Source organism: Dipodomys merriami, unplaced genomic scaffold, assembly GCF_024711535.1.
Source record: "Dipodomys merriami isolate MVZ:Mamm:240054 unplaced genomic scaffold, mDipMer1.0.p SCAF_2, whole genome shotgun sequence".
Taxonomy (NCBI): Eukaryota; Metazoa; Chordata; class Mammalia; order Rodentia; family Heteromyidae; genus Dipodomys; species Dipodomys merriami.
The window spans coordinates 72,540,585-72,553,139 of NW_027203381.1; the positions used below are offsets into that span (position 1 = coordinate 72,540,585).

General features: G+C 39.2%; 2 protein-coding genes across 6 annotated transcripts in view; one reads left to right on the forward strand and one right to left on the reverse strand.

Moving 5' to 3' along the window:
- Hspbap1 (HSPB1 associated protein 1) overlaps positions 1 to 1,095 on the forward strand; it is a 33,685-nt gene extending 32,590 nt beyond the window's left edge. For both annotated transcript variants that reach the window (XM_070030073.1, XM_070030074.1), the window contains 2 exons: positions 277 to 387; positions 511 to 1,095. In XM_070030073.1, the coding sequence (XP_069886174.1) occupies positions 277 to 387; positions 511 to 1,041 (642 nt within the window). In that variant the 3' untranslated portion in view covers positions 1,042 to 1,095. The remainder of the gene's footprint in view (positions 1 to 276; positions 388 to 510) is intronic.
- A 387-nt stretch (positions 1,096 to 1,482) lies between these two features.
- Positions 1,483 to 12,555, reverse strand: part of Parp14 (poly(ADP-ribose) polymerase family member 14) — a 37,234-nt gene continuing 26,161 nt past the window's right edge. For 3 of the 4 annotated variants that reach the window (XM_070030069.1, XM_070030068.1, XM_070030072.1), the window contains 5 exons: positions 10,187 to 10,390; positions 9,508 to 10,107; positions 7,709 to 7,842; positions 4,605 to 4,779; positions 1,483 to 4,088 (listed from right to left, as the gene is read on the reverse strand). In XM_070030069.1, coding sequence (XP_069886170.1) covers positions 3,799 to 4,088; positions 4,605 to 4,779; positions 7,709 to 7,842; positions 9,508 to 10,107; positions 10,187 to 10,390 — 1,403 coding nt within the window. In that variant the 3' untranslated portion in view covers positions 1,483 to 3,798. The remainder of the gene's footprint in view (positions 4,089 to 4,604; positions 4,780 to 7,708; positions 7,843 to 9,507; positions 10,108 to 10,186; positions 10,391 to 12,555) is intronic. The other variant, XM_070030070.1, reaches the window with a different exon arrangement.

Genomic DNA, 12,555 nt, shown 5'->3' on the forward strand with positions numbered 1-12,555 from the left:
CTGCCATTAGCATATTCATTCTGTCACAAAGCTTGAATTAATGAGAACAGAGAACACTGTTAAAAGAGTCTATATTCTCTTTTAGACCAAAAAGTGAAAGACGAGTGCTTAAGAGATTTGTTGTTGGAAGTGGTTCTGTGGCTCAAGCCATAGAGCGCTCACCTTTAGCTGAAGAGCACAGGGACAGAGACCAAGCCCAGAGTTCAAGCCCCATGACTGACCAAAAAAAAAAAAAGAGGTTTGTTGTTGTTGTTGTGTTTTTTTAATCTAACTTAGGAAGAAGACCACCTAGCCCGAGTGGAAGAGGCAATCACCCGGATGCTGGTGTGTGCACTGAAAACTGCAGAGAACCCACACAACACCAGAGCCTGGCTAAACCCCACTGAGGTAGGTGGTTCTGGATTTCATTGTGGCTTTGGATTCCTATGGTGAATCAGCCTAGATAATACATTCATTTTTACTTTTCCTAAGTGTATGCTAGCATCCTGAAGGGTTTGTCTTTATCTTCAGGTGGAAAAAACATCCCATGAAGTCAATTGCCACTATTTAAATGGAGCTGTTTCTGCCTTTTTTGACCATTACAGAACATCTAAAGTAGGAGAAATTCAAGTAGTAGGAACACATGGGGAGAACCTCAGAAAGGATGAACTAAGCATCAACAGCCCCATGGAGGTAAAGGACACACACAGCCAGAGTATAACCATGGGAACCACAAAGCAGGGGGCAGCAAGCCCCTTTGGTCCTCATCTGGTGCCTGTCACACCGAGCTCTGAAGAACTCCCTTCAGAAAGAGGCGTATTTGAAAGCAATGGCAGAGGATTTGTCTGCAAAGATGAGGAACTCTTTCCAAAACCATCCTGCACCAGGAGGCAACTGATGATCAAACAACGCGAAAATGCTGTGGTGGAGTCAATTGCCTCTAACAGCACTACAGCCCCTCCCTCAGTGTTCATCTCCACAGACGACTTGCTGGACTGTGTGGTGAACCCACAAGTAACCAGGATGGTGGCACAACTTTTGATACAAGGGAAAAAAATATGATTCTTCTAAAGGATGTCTTTCTAAATAACATGAAAAAGTATTTTTTAAACATTGTTTTCTGTGGTTTTTATTCTTGTTTTTCTTAGCAGAATCTCACTATATGAGATTATGAATTCAGAAGCTGACTTTAACCTCATAATTCTCTCCTGTCTCTTAGGCTCCTGAGTGTTAGGATTACAAGTGTGTGACTCAATTTCAGTTTGTAGTCAGGTGCATTGCTCTTTTAGTAAGCTTGCTGTCCTAGGTTCCTTTGCCTTTCCTCCTCCATCTCATCCTTCCAGACTACCTTAATTGTAATTTCCCAGTATTCCCAGCAGGAAGCAGCCTCCATCAGCTTCATCCTAGGATCAATCTGCTGCTTGTTTTCATGAAGAAAGTTTATTGGAAGACCTACTCCATGCTTTGCATTTCATATTATCTATGGCACCTTTAGAAGTGCAGTGGCAGAGTTACATCATCACAGAGACTGTATAGTATAGAAAATCAAATATACTCACAATCTATCCCTTTGCAGAAAATGTAAAGCATTCAAGTGTACTGTTTCTAGGAGAGGACTTGAACAGAATCATGTCAGTCTGTCTCTAATTCAGGATAGTACATTATATAATTATTCTTTTTTCATTTTAATTGTTATTATAAAGGAGATATACAGAATACATAAGTCAGGAAAAGAGCACGTTTCTTTTTGGACAATGTCACCCCTTCCCTTACCGTCTCCCAGTTTTTCCCTCACATCCTCACTCACAAGTTGTATAGTTCATTTTCAATATAGGGTCTAGTGAGTACCACCGCTGCATTTGTTCACCCTTTGTCCCTCCATTTCTGTGCTTCCCCTTCCCCTCCCAAAGACAGATAGCTGTGTAGTTATTCTAAGAACTAAGTTGGTCCAAGGCCAACCAAAGAACATGCTAGACTAACCACTGTGTATTTACCCATTTATTTGATCATTCATTGTCTGTCTTCCCCAATCAGAATGTAATAACTCCACAAGGGTATGGTTCTTGGTGACATACGTTCATTATTTGACTGAGAAAATATGATAGAAATCTTTGTCAGTACTTCATCAAATGCTTTGGGGCAGAATATGTTGTGGCCAATGGTAAAAAGTGCTGTAACTTTTATTTGACATGTTCCTATTGTAGAAATTTATCTATCTTTTCAGATAACTCCTGTTTGCTATTTATGGCTTAGCCAAACTCAATTCAGTATGCAAGAATCCACATAGACTAGAATAGAAAAGGATAAAACTTCAAAATTATCTGTACATAATTTCAGTGAATTATAATAGTAAGCCTAAGTAGTATTTCCTGAAACTTTTCAGAAAAGTATTCTTTTTTGTGATAAGTATATTTATCATAAGGCTTTTTCAAGTAGTCTTCATAGGTACTTGGCCTGATACAGAAAGTACTTAGGATAGCCGGAGATAAGAAAAATGAAAGTTCCGCTGAGACAAAGCCTTTCATTCCACTTAGTTCTTGACCTGCAGAGACCTCATGAGAAAGTTAAGGCCTTGGTATAAAAGGACCAGTGACTCACACCTGTAATCCTAGCTACTCAGAAGGCTGACATCTGGGAATTGTAGTTCAAAGCAAGCCCGGGCAGGAAAGTCGGTTAGACTCATCGCCAATTAAGCAAAGGAAGTGGTGCTGTGGCTTAAGTGGTAGAGCGCTTGCCTTTAGCTGAAGAGGTCAGGGACAGTGCCTAGGCCCAGAGTTCAAGCCCCACGACTGAAGGGGGGAAAAAAGAAAAAGAGGCAGTGGAAACCAAATCCAGAGGAAATAAATAGGCAAGGAAATATGGGGGTGTCTCACATATCATCTGAGATATTTTGAGGCAGTGGCATCTTTGGAGGCCATGTTCTGCAGTGAAAGGCTGGATGTGACAGGCAGCAAAGACTCCGTAGCTGGTTCTAAGGATTCCTGTTTAGCTGACCTCAGACAAAGAACCTTCTTGCACTCTGAGCATGTCTCCTCAGCCTTTGGGTATAGTATTTACATTTTAGGACTAATCATGGGAATAAAATAATGCATAAAAAGCACTTATTCTATCACCTGCATAAACGAGGTATTTAATGAGTGATGTTCAAATCTGCAGTTTCCCTGAGGAATTAGGAAAAACAATTTTGCCATTGCATAGGTATTAAATTAGCAAAATAGCAATATGACTGCTTAATTCCTTTGGTTATACACAAGGCTTTAAAATCATCCAAAGGTAGGCTGCCAAGGGAAATAAGGCATTTAATAAACCTTAGAGTTGGGGCTGAGAAGGTGGCTCAGTGGTAGAGCGCTTGCCTTGCATGCCTGAGGCCCTGGGTTCGATTCCTCAGCACCACATAAGCAAAAAGAAAAAAAGCCGGAAGTGGCGCTGTGGCTCAAGTGTTAGAGTGCTAGCTGAAGAGCTGAAGAGCTGAGGGACAGTGCCTAGGCCCAGAGTACAGGCCCCATGACCAGACACAAAAAAAATAAAAAATAAAACCTTAGAGTTGATTAATCTTAGCAAAAAAGGATTTCACTTTCACTGAAGGTGTAGCTGGCATCACGTACTGGGCAGTGTGAAGACAGGTAAGTTGTGGACACACAATTGTAACTATATATCTGTCGATGTATTTTCTCTCAATATTGATTCATTCCTTTATGAAGAGAAGCTCAGATAACTGATTTCAGTGACAAAGAGTGATGTTTTAGTCTTAGAAAAAGTTTATGGAGAAAAATACTGTATCTTGACTTTGGGGTTCTTTTGGAAAAGGACTCCAAAATATTACTGTCTAAAAGTAATAAGATACTCTGGGTATGCTTGGTAGTCATAAAATACCACAAATAAGCTTGGTCTGTGAACATTATCTACGACAGTGTCGTACAGGTCAGTAGGATTTTGAGGGTTCTTTTCAGGAGGCACAATGTATGATTGATTTCCGAGGGTATATTCTCCAACAAGTACTCGAACGTAGTAGATGTGTTTTTTCCCATTTGCATCTGGCCTGGAGTATGTGTCATTGGCAGAATAATTGGCATTAACAGCAAAATAGGTTCCCTTTCCGTAGCATACAGCTGTGAAGAGAAAAAGTACTTTAAAATAATTTCATTATAGGCTGGGAATGTGGCTCACTGGAAGAGTGCTTGCTTCACATGCATGAAGCCCTGGGTTCAATTCCCAGTACCACATACACAGAAAAAGCTGGAAGTGGTGCTGTGGCTTAAGTGGTAGAATGCAAGCCATGAGCAAAAAGAAGCTCAGGGGCTGTGCCCAGGCCCAGAGTTCAAGCCCCAGGACTGGCAAAAAAGAAAATAATTTCAGTATAGCATACAATTTGACATGTCCCAGTACATCAAACAATGTAAAAGAATATTTAAGCATTTTGTGGGGGGAGGGTTCATTTTTAGAAATCAAATATTCCACATCTCAGGACCAGATAGGCCAAAGGAAATGGAGCGAGACCTATCATGAAAGTTGCATTGATAACTGGCCAAGTATGGGGAAAACAGTGGAAATTCACGTTCCTAGCCAGCTTGAGTTACCATAGCTGAAACCTCAGTTGGGAGCAGCCAGAGTCCTGGATTCCTTACCGTTCTTCCCTGCATAGCTGCGGTTAAAGCCATTTTCATTGACATGTGGCACAGAGTTAATATCTGTCCCATGGAAGAGCAGCCTCTCATTCTTTTGGTGGCCATTCTTGGCATCAATGGTTTTTTTCTTTGCCTGATAGCTATTCCAGAGACCTAAGTTTTGGATCCTTTCGATCTACAAATGAATAAAAAAAAATTGCTAGAGTTGATGACACTTGCCAAAGTATAGGAAACAAAACATGGTCACTGGTTTTCATAAAAAATTACACTCAACAAATTCAATGTCAGCTGATATAGTTTCCTCTTTCAGAAATCTTAGATTCAGTGTTTCATACAAATGGACATTGGATTGAATGTTGGCTTAATCTTTAATACTTTTTATGTACCACACAAGAAAAAGTCCAGTATCTTAAGTAGTTATATGAACTTTGCTGACTCTTCCTCTCCTATCTTACTTTTTTTGCTGGCCCTTGGATGTGAACTCAGGGCTTGGATACTGTCCCTTAGCTTCTTTTGCTTAAGGGTAGTACTCTTAACATTTGAGACACAGCTCCACTTCCAGCTTTTTTGGTAGTTTATTGGAGATGAGAATATCACAGACTTTCCTTCTGGGCTGGCTTCGAACAATGATCCTCAAATCTCAGCCTCCTGAGTAGCTAGGATTACAGGCATGAATCATTGGCTTCTGGCAAATCTAAACTTTTTATGTGCACTCCAGTAGCTGCTGCTGGTGCTGTCTACCTTTCTGTTACTTTGCCTCTTGCCAGTTTAAAAAACTTGTCCTAGAAGGTGTAAGGAGTGGATAAATGTGGCTAGAGTCCCTCATAGAAAAGCAGACATGAAAGGTTTCAAGCTTTCAGAATCTTTCTATTCTACAGAACTGTCAGGCCTAACAGTATTAATCTGCCTTCATCTAGTTCTTTCTCCAATTGCTGCAGTTTTTAGGGTTTTATTTTTGATTTGATACCGTTTCCTCTAGTTAAAAGTCTCGACATTATCACACATTTTGTTGAGCTTCTTTGTGACTTAAACATTATTTCCTCCTCTTCACAGCTAAATTTCCAGTTATTCTGACTACATCTATTCTGTTTCCTGTTAAGTCAAATTTTCTGTATTTAACTTGATTTTTTTATACCTTTAAATTTTTCCTTAGATTGTAAAACATTTCTTAATTCCTTGGCCTTTCAGTTCTAAAATTTAAACCATTATTTCTTACATTTTTAGAAAATTTACTAAGCACATAGTTTTTTTCAACTACTAGATGATCTGGGGAAGGAAAAGGTCTATTTGAAGGACATAGGGATTTGATGAGCCAAGCTCTCAGAGACAAGGAAAGTACAAAATGAAACACAAAAGTCAAAAGAGAATGATTTTTTCTAACTGCCTAAAGAAAATAACTGTCAAAGAGAATTCTATACCCAGCAAAATTATCCTTTAAAGAATGAGGATGCAAGAAAGATGTTTTTCAGACAAAATCTGAAGCAAGTTTACAACCAGATCAACATTATAAGAAGTACTAGCTCTGTAAAAATGATCCCACATGGAAGCATGGAAATGCAGTTTTGATATACAGTGAGAAAAAAGTAAATGTCTTCAGAAAACTAAAACTAGCCCTTAGATAAATGGCAGATAAATGGAGCTTAAAGGATTCAAGGGTAATTACATTATCTAGAAAATGATAAGCATATTGATTTACATTAGCATTTCATAAGTCAGGATAAAGATTGTTTCTAGAGTAATCAAAGAATGAATCAAATAACATAAATATCCCACAATCTAATAGAGCAGAGTATAAAATAGTGTAATGCTTAATCCAAATGACAGCAGGAAAAGAGAGCAATGGATATGTGTGTTAAATGGAAAATAAAGATTAATGTGAAATTTTAAAATCTAAATATCAGTAAATATAGTAAGCCAATTAGGAACTTTAATGAAAGGATAAACAGTTCAAGTATATGTTGCCACTATGAAACACAGCTTAAGAGAGCTTGGCATGTACCAGTGGCTTCTACTGGTAATCCTAGCTACTCAGGAGTCTGAGATCTGAGGATCAAGGATGGAAGCCAGCCTACCAGGAAAGTTCATATCTCTACTAACAAGCTGGAACTGAAGCTGTGGCTCAAGTGGCAAGGCACTAGCCTTGAGTGAAAAAGCTAAAGTATAGTACCTACCCCTGGTACTAAGCCTCAGTACTAGCACGTGCACCCACGTGCACACACACACACACATCAAGTCTATAGCCATACCACCTTGATCTCAGAAGCTAAATAGAGTGAGGCCTGTTTAGTACTTGAGTGGGAGACAAAACACATCTTAAGTACATAGTTATAAAGATTAAGCCAGGAGCTGGTGACTCACACCTGTAGTCCTAGCTACTCAGGAGGCTGAGATTTGAGTATCTCAATTCAAAGTCTAGGCAGGAAAGAGAGCTCAAAGTGGTAGAGTACTAGCCTTGACCAGAAAATCTCAGAGACAATGCCCAGGCTCTTAGTTCAAGCCCCACAACTGACAAAAAAAAAAGAAAAAGGAAAAAGCATGGAAAATAGACATGGGAAGGGAATGTTGCTTTTTTAATATTACTAATAATAATTTGGTATAGTTTTAAAATAATTTTATGCATTATACAGGATAAAATAAGTACCTTATTGTTACTAAGAGCCAAATAAATATCAATTAAGAAAAATGTCTATGATATTAAGTTTTAGTTGAAAACCTAAACATGAACTCATGAACTTGTCATTTGCAGTGAGTATATTCAGTATACAATTCTTGATTGCATGAGCCCTGGCCTGGGAAGGTCAGGTACAAGGTCAAACTTAGAAGATATAGTATTAAATTTTTATTAGCCTGCTTTGCAAAGTAAATGTGGTATATATTTTGATAGCCTCACATCATATGGCCATCTGTTACATTGAAAAACGGACACAAACATCATTATGTTCAACAATTCTGGTGACATGAGTAAAATCTAAAATCTAATTCCCACAAAATTGTATTTCTAAAGAATGAACACACTAGGAAGTGCATTGAATGTGTTTATACAGGACTGTGCTAACATTTATTATCTGTACCATCAGAAAACTCTATGACAGCAGCAGGCTTACCTTTTCTATGATGAACTTTGAGCAGGTCTCATTAAACTTGTCTGCCACCTTGTTGTATTCTGAATCACCAGGTTGCAGCTCAACCACACACAAATTCTGCTGCTTCATGTCACTCCAGTTTGCAGGGATGGCAACTACAAAGTAGACATTTAAGGATCACCCTTCACCCCTGTTGTCCCTGGACCACTCCCACATGCTTCAGAAAATTGAATACCACCAGTATTCCAGTGTTATAACCTCCTAATTCTATGTGTTCAAGAAATTCCTTTATGTTTTATAACATGGACCTCAGTCAAGATGTAACTGGAATGCTTTTTTTTTTAAAAAAAAAAGGGGGGGGGGAGAAGGAGAAGGGGGGACTGAAGTGTTGTACTGTAGTAGATAGATTGCCTAATCATGTGTCTTGTGTCCTGTTTCCAGTAACCCTCCCTGCGGAAAGCCGCAGAGGTATTGGATCTGGAGTTTGAAAGGATAGAAGCTATATGTGGGTATCTTACAAGCTGATCATGTTAAAATGTGAGAACTGCTGGGCCAGCTCAAATCACATGCTTTTCCATGACAGTCTCTACTCCGCTGCAATGAAATAAAACATTATTTCCTAACTGTGATTTAAATAGTCCCGGTGTTTTGCCTATGCATGGATTTTTGACACAATGCCTTACTACCACTGTCAGCACAGGACACTCAATATCAGCTTTCTCACTCTTCTTTATAACATCCTTAAGAGGTAGGTTATGGTGACACCTGTCTCCTACCAGGTAAGCAGAACACTACACACGACCTGTCATTGCTCAGAATCTGAAGACTTCATTCATGCTCATCTCACAAGAGATGAATGTATTGTACAGGAAGTCAAGTTACCCGTTGTCTTTGGGGTCTTATATGGTTGACAGGCAGGAGTAGCTATACACAACTGGCCTTCCCTCCCTGGAGATTTGATCCAAGAGGAGATCGGCAGGCTGTTGATGTATGCATGTTGATGTATGCATCCAGGAACCTGCTGTTCAGGGCAATGGTGGCTTGTGGGAGTAGAAGCAGGCTTATCCCTGTGTCACTGCTCACATTGATTGAGGGCCCACTCTTAGACCAGGCTGTCCTCCCCTTCCTCTCCATTTATGACCCTTTGGCCTTTTGTTCTTAGAAGCTTTGGGCCACTTTTGTTTTTAAGCTTACTGTTTTCCTTGCTCTGAATGAAGCAACCAGTACTTACCAGGCAGAATGGCAGCTGGGAACATTCTAACCCTAGAGACTGAGAGAAATTCAAGGTATGGCCAACTGGTACTATTAGGTGTGTCCTCCTAAAGCTATTGAACACATCCATGCTATGTTTTCTTGACTGTATATTGATGATGATGATGATGATGATGATGATGATGATGATGATTATGATGATGATGCTGGGCCTGAGGCTTGAACTCAGGACCTGGGTATTGTCCCCGACCCTCTTTGTGCTCAAGGATAGTGTTCTGTCACTTGAGCTACATCACCACTTCTGGCTTTTTCTAAGAGTCTCACAGATTTATCTGCTTGGACTGGCTTTGAACTGTGATCATCAGATCTCTGCCTCCTAGTAGCTGGAATTGCAGGCATGAGTATATGTTAAGTATTTAAACTCAGAGATCAAGTTTTTAGGTTTTCTATTCCATTAGGGATACTTGACTTTTACCTAACTTTAAATCTGATGTATGTATAAAATAGAATGTATAAAAATGGATGTAAGTATAAAATAAAATGTATGTATAAAATAATCCCAACACATGTATAAAATAGTGCATGCAAAGGATGAAACTTGGACTCACCTTCGGGTTTTGTGAGGCGCTGAACCATTAAGCTCTGTCCATTTGGACCAGTGGCAATGCATGTGTTCAAGTTCAGTGTGTAGTCCTGATTATTAATTTTGACAACAGTACTCTTGTCCTTTGCTTTCTTTGCATGCTCCAATTGCAGATTTGTTATCTTATCAAAATTATGAAAAGTGCTATTGTCCTCATATTGCCATTGTATAAATTCACTGATAGACTCTGCATGGCTTTCCTTTTCTTTGGCCAATCTAAAGCTCTTGATCATTTCCTCAATTTCATCTCTAGCCTTCATCACATCTCTGCTAAGTCCCAAAATCTTGATCAGAGGTCTCGTCTGGTCCAGAGAAATGTTGATATTTAAATTTCTCTGCAGCCCATTCAGTTTCTGAACTTCCTTTACACCAAAGTCTTTGATACACTCATCTTCACTGGTGTAGAGACATTGCTCTTCTTCAATCAGCTTCTGTATCCAGGAAATAGTATTGTCCACAGAGCTTGCATCTTTACCACATACTCGGAAAGTTGTCACTTCTGTTTTTCTTTCCAAAATCAATGGTTTCTGATTTTTGGAAGACTGCTTTGAAATACCTAAAAAGGCTAAGAGAAAAACAGATTAGCTATTTACCATGCAACAGGCAATATAGGAATATGCATTTCATAAATTCAAATAACTCACAGGCAATTTTAGACATCACAGATGGCTGAGAAGCCTGAGACCCTTCTCTTTTTTTCATGTTGGCATAAAACACATCCACTAATTGGGGCAGAAAGATAACAACTTTAACTTTTTTCACAGATTGAATCAATCCTTTCTGGACAGATTTTTCAATGGCATCAATTATGGCTTCAGCAACTTTATCTGGTTCTTGTTTAGCACTTCCTGGAAAAGCAAATAATAAAAATAGCATGAGAAAGAAAAGGTCCAACTGATAAAGACTTAGGAAGAAATTAGTCTTACTGAATAAATGCCTGCTTCACAGCTCTGTTTCATCAGAGCGGTAAACTGTCTAACAGTGCATCCATCACCAAGCACTTTTGAAGTCCTAGATGCAGTGGTAATTTTAGTTTCAGGATGTCTTAAACCAGCACTCCAACATAGGACCTAAAATCTAACTTCTTATTTGTGTTATTCATGTTGCCATGTTTAGCTGATCCCACCTTACTGCATTCCTTCCTTCCTGTTATAGAGAGCAGGTAGCCTCTCTTGGAGGAGGAGGAGGAGGGGAGGGGAGGGGAGGGGAGGAGGAGGAGGAGGAGGAGGAGGAGGAGGAGGAGGAGGAGGAGGAGGAGGAGGAGGAGGAGGAGGACGAAATATATATATATATAAACACCATCTCCTAGAGGAGAAAAGCAGAATTTTTTGATTCTGTTATCACTCGAATTTATACATGTATTCATATTCTCCAAATATCTGTTGGGACCTGATTTGAATTAAGGTAATTTGGTAATTAAGGTAAATTGGTAAGATCACCTAAAACTGTTATCTATTTGTTATAATCTATAATTCTTTGCACTTAAGCTGGTCATGGGGGCTCCAAGAAGGCTTTTTCTCTCACACTCAATGAGAGTTTAGCTCAAGGAAGTCACTCAGCAGATCCATTCCCTTTTTGGATAATTCCACATTGTACATCTCAGTGAAAGCCAGGTAAGATAATGAAGAGTCTTTTTCCAGTGTCAGAAGTGGTCTCACATGAATGACAGCTCAAAAAGTCTCATGATAAGCAATGTAAAAGTCTTCTGGCCAAGTTAGGTTGTAGATAAGACTCAAAATCCACTTGGATTATCCATTTTGATGGTATTCACCTCCATTGCAGAAAGATGAGTACACATTTCTTTAACTTGGCTAGGTAGAAAACTGTGGGAATATATATATAATCACTCAAAAACATTAACCAAAAGGGTTTATTATTAAGTTATTTTTTAGTATTAGATGACCAGAGAAAGGATATTCCTTTCAAGGCTGTGGTTTCTCCACATTATTAGAAAGAGTTTAAATGAAAGCATTCAGATACTCATTCCCAATAAACACATACTATGTCTCACTATGGACTAGTTAAGACACTATTGTTAAGACACAGATGATGAGATTTGTGGGATGCACAGGTGTCAGTAGGTGAAATCTAGAAACTCAAGGAAAAGACTATGCCAGACTGACTTGTGTTGCAGATAAATATTCAGTCTGCCATAGACAGGTTTTTATTTTGTTTTGTGTCAGAACTTGGGCTTATACTCAGGCCCTCATGTTCTTACTTTTTCCACTCAAGGCTGATGCTCTACTACTTGAGCCACATCTGTACTTCTGGATTTTTGTTAGCTAGAGATAAGAGTCTCTCAGATTTATCTGCCTAGAACCTTGGTCCTCAGATCTCAGCCTTCTGAGTAGTTAAAATTACAGGTGTAGACAAGTTTTTAAAAAGAGAATTCTAGAAAGGTTATGAAGTCAGTGGATGTGGAAAATCCAGTTCTAGTCAGGAAATGATAATACAAATTGAGGCAAATGACAAGTGCTAACCAAAGATAAGAGGCCAGAATGAGCAGGCAGCTGAAGAGACTGACTGATATGAGGGACTAACTGGGTTTATCCGTGAACTTTTGCTCCACGTGCTTGCTGCTGGCTTATTCGTACTATGTTGTAGGCTGTGCTACATTGCAGTTGTTCATTTACATACCTGACCTCCCACAGCACCAAGTACTCCTGGTATATTTGATCCTCTGGGGGTCACTTTTCCATTTCCTATGCCTATGCACATAAACTTATACATATATAATCCCACTTAATAATGAGATAATGAACAGATGAAAATGATAAAGAGGTAGAGTCAGGGATTCCAGGTAGAAAGTGATGGTTAGTGGTGTTAAGAGGATGGGCAGATGTAGGTGAGAGTTTGGAGTCTGTGGTTCTTGCAGGTATTGTTATGCAGATATTTTCTCCCTCATATGGTTATCTCTAAGGAAGAATTTTTCTTTACTGATGGAGGCTGCCTTGACACAAATCTACTTATAACCAGTACTAAGAAGTCATGTAAAGACCAGTTCAGTTGATGA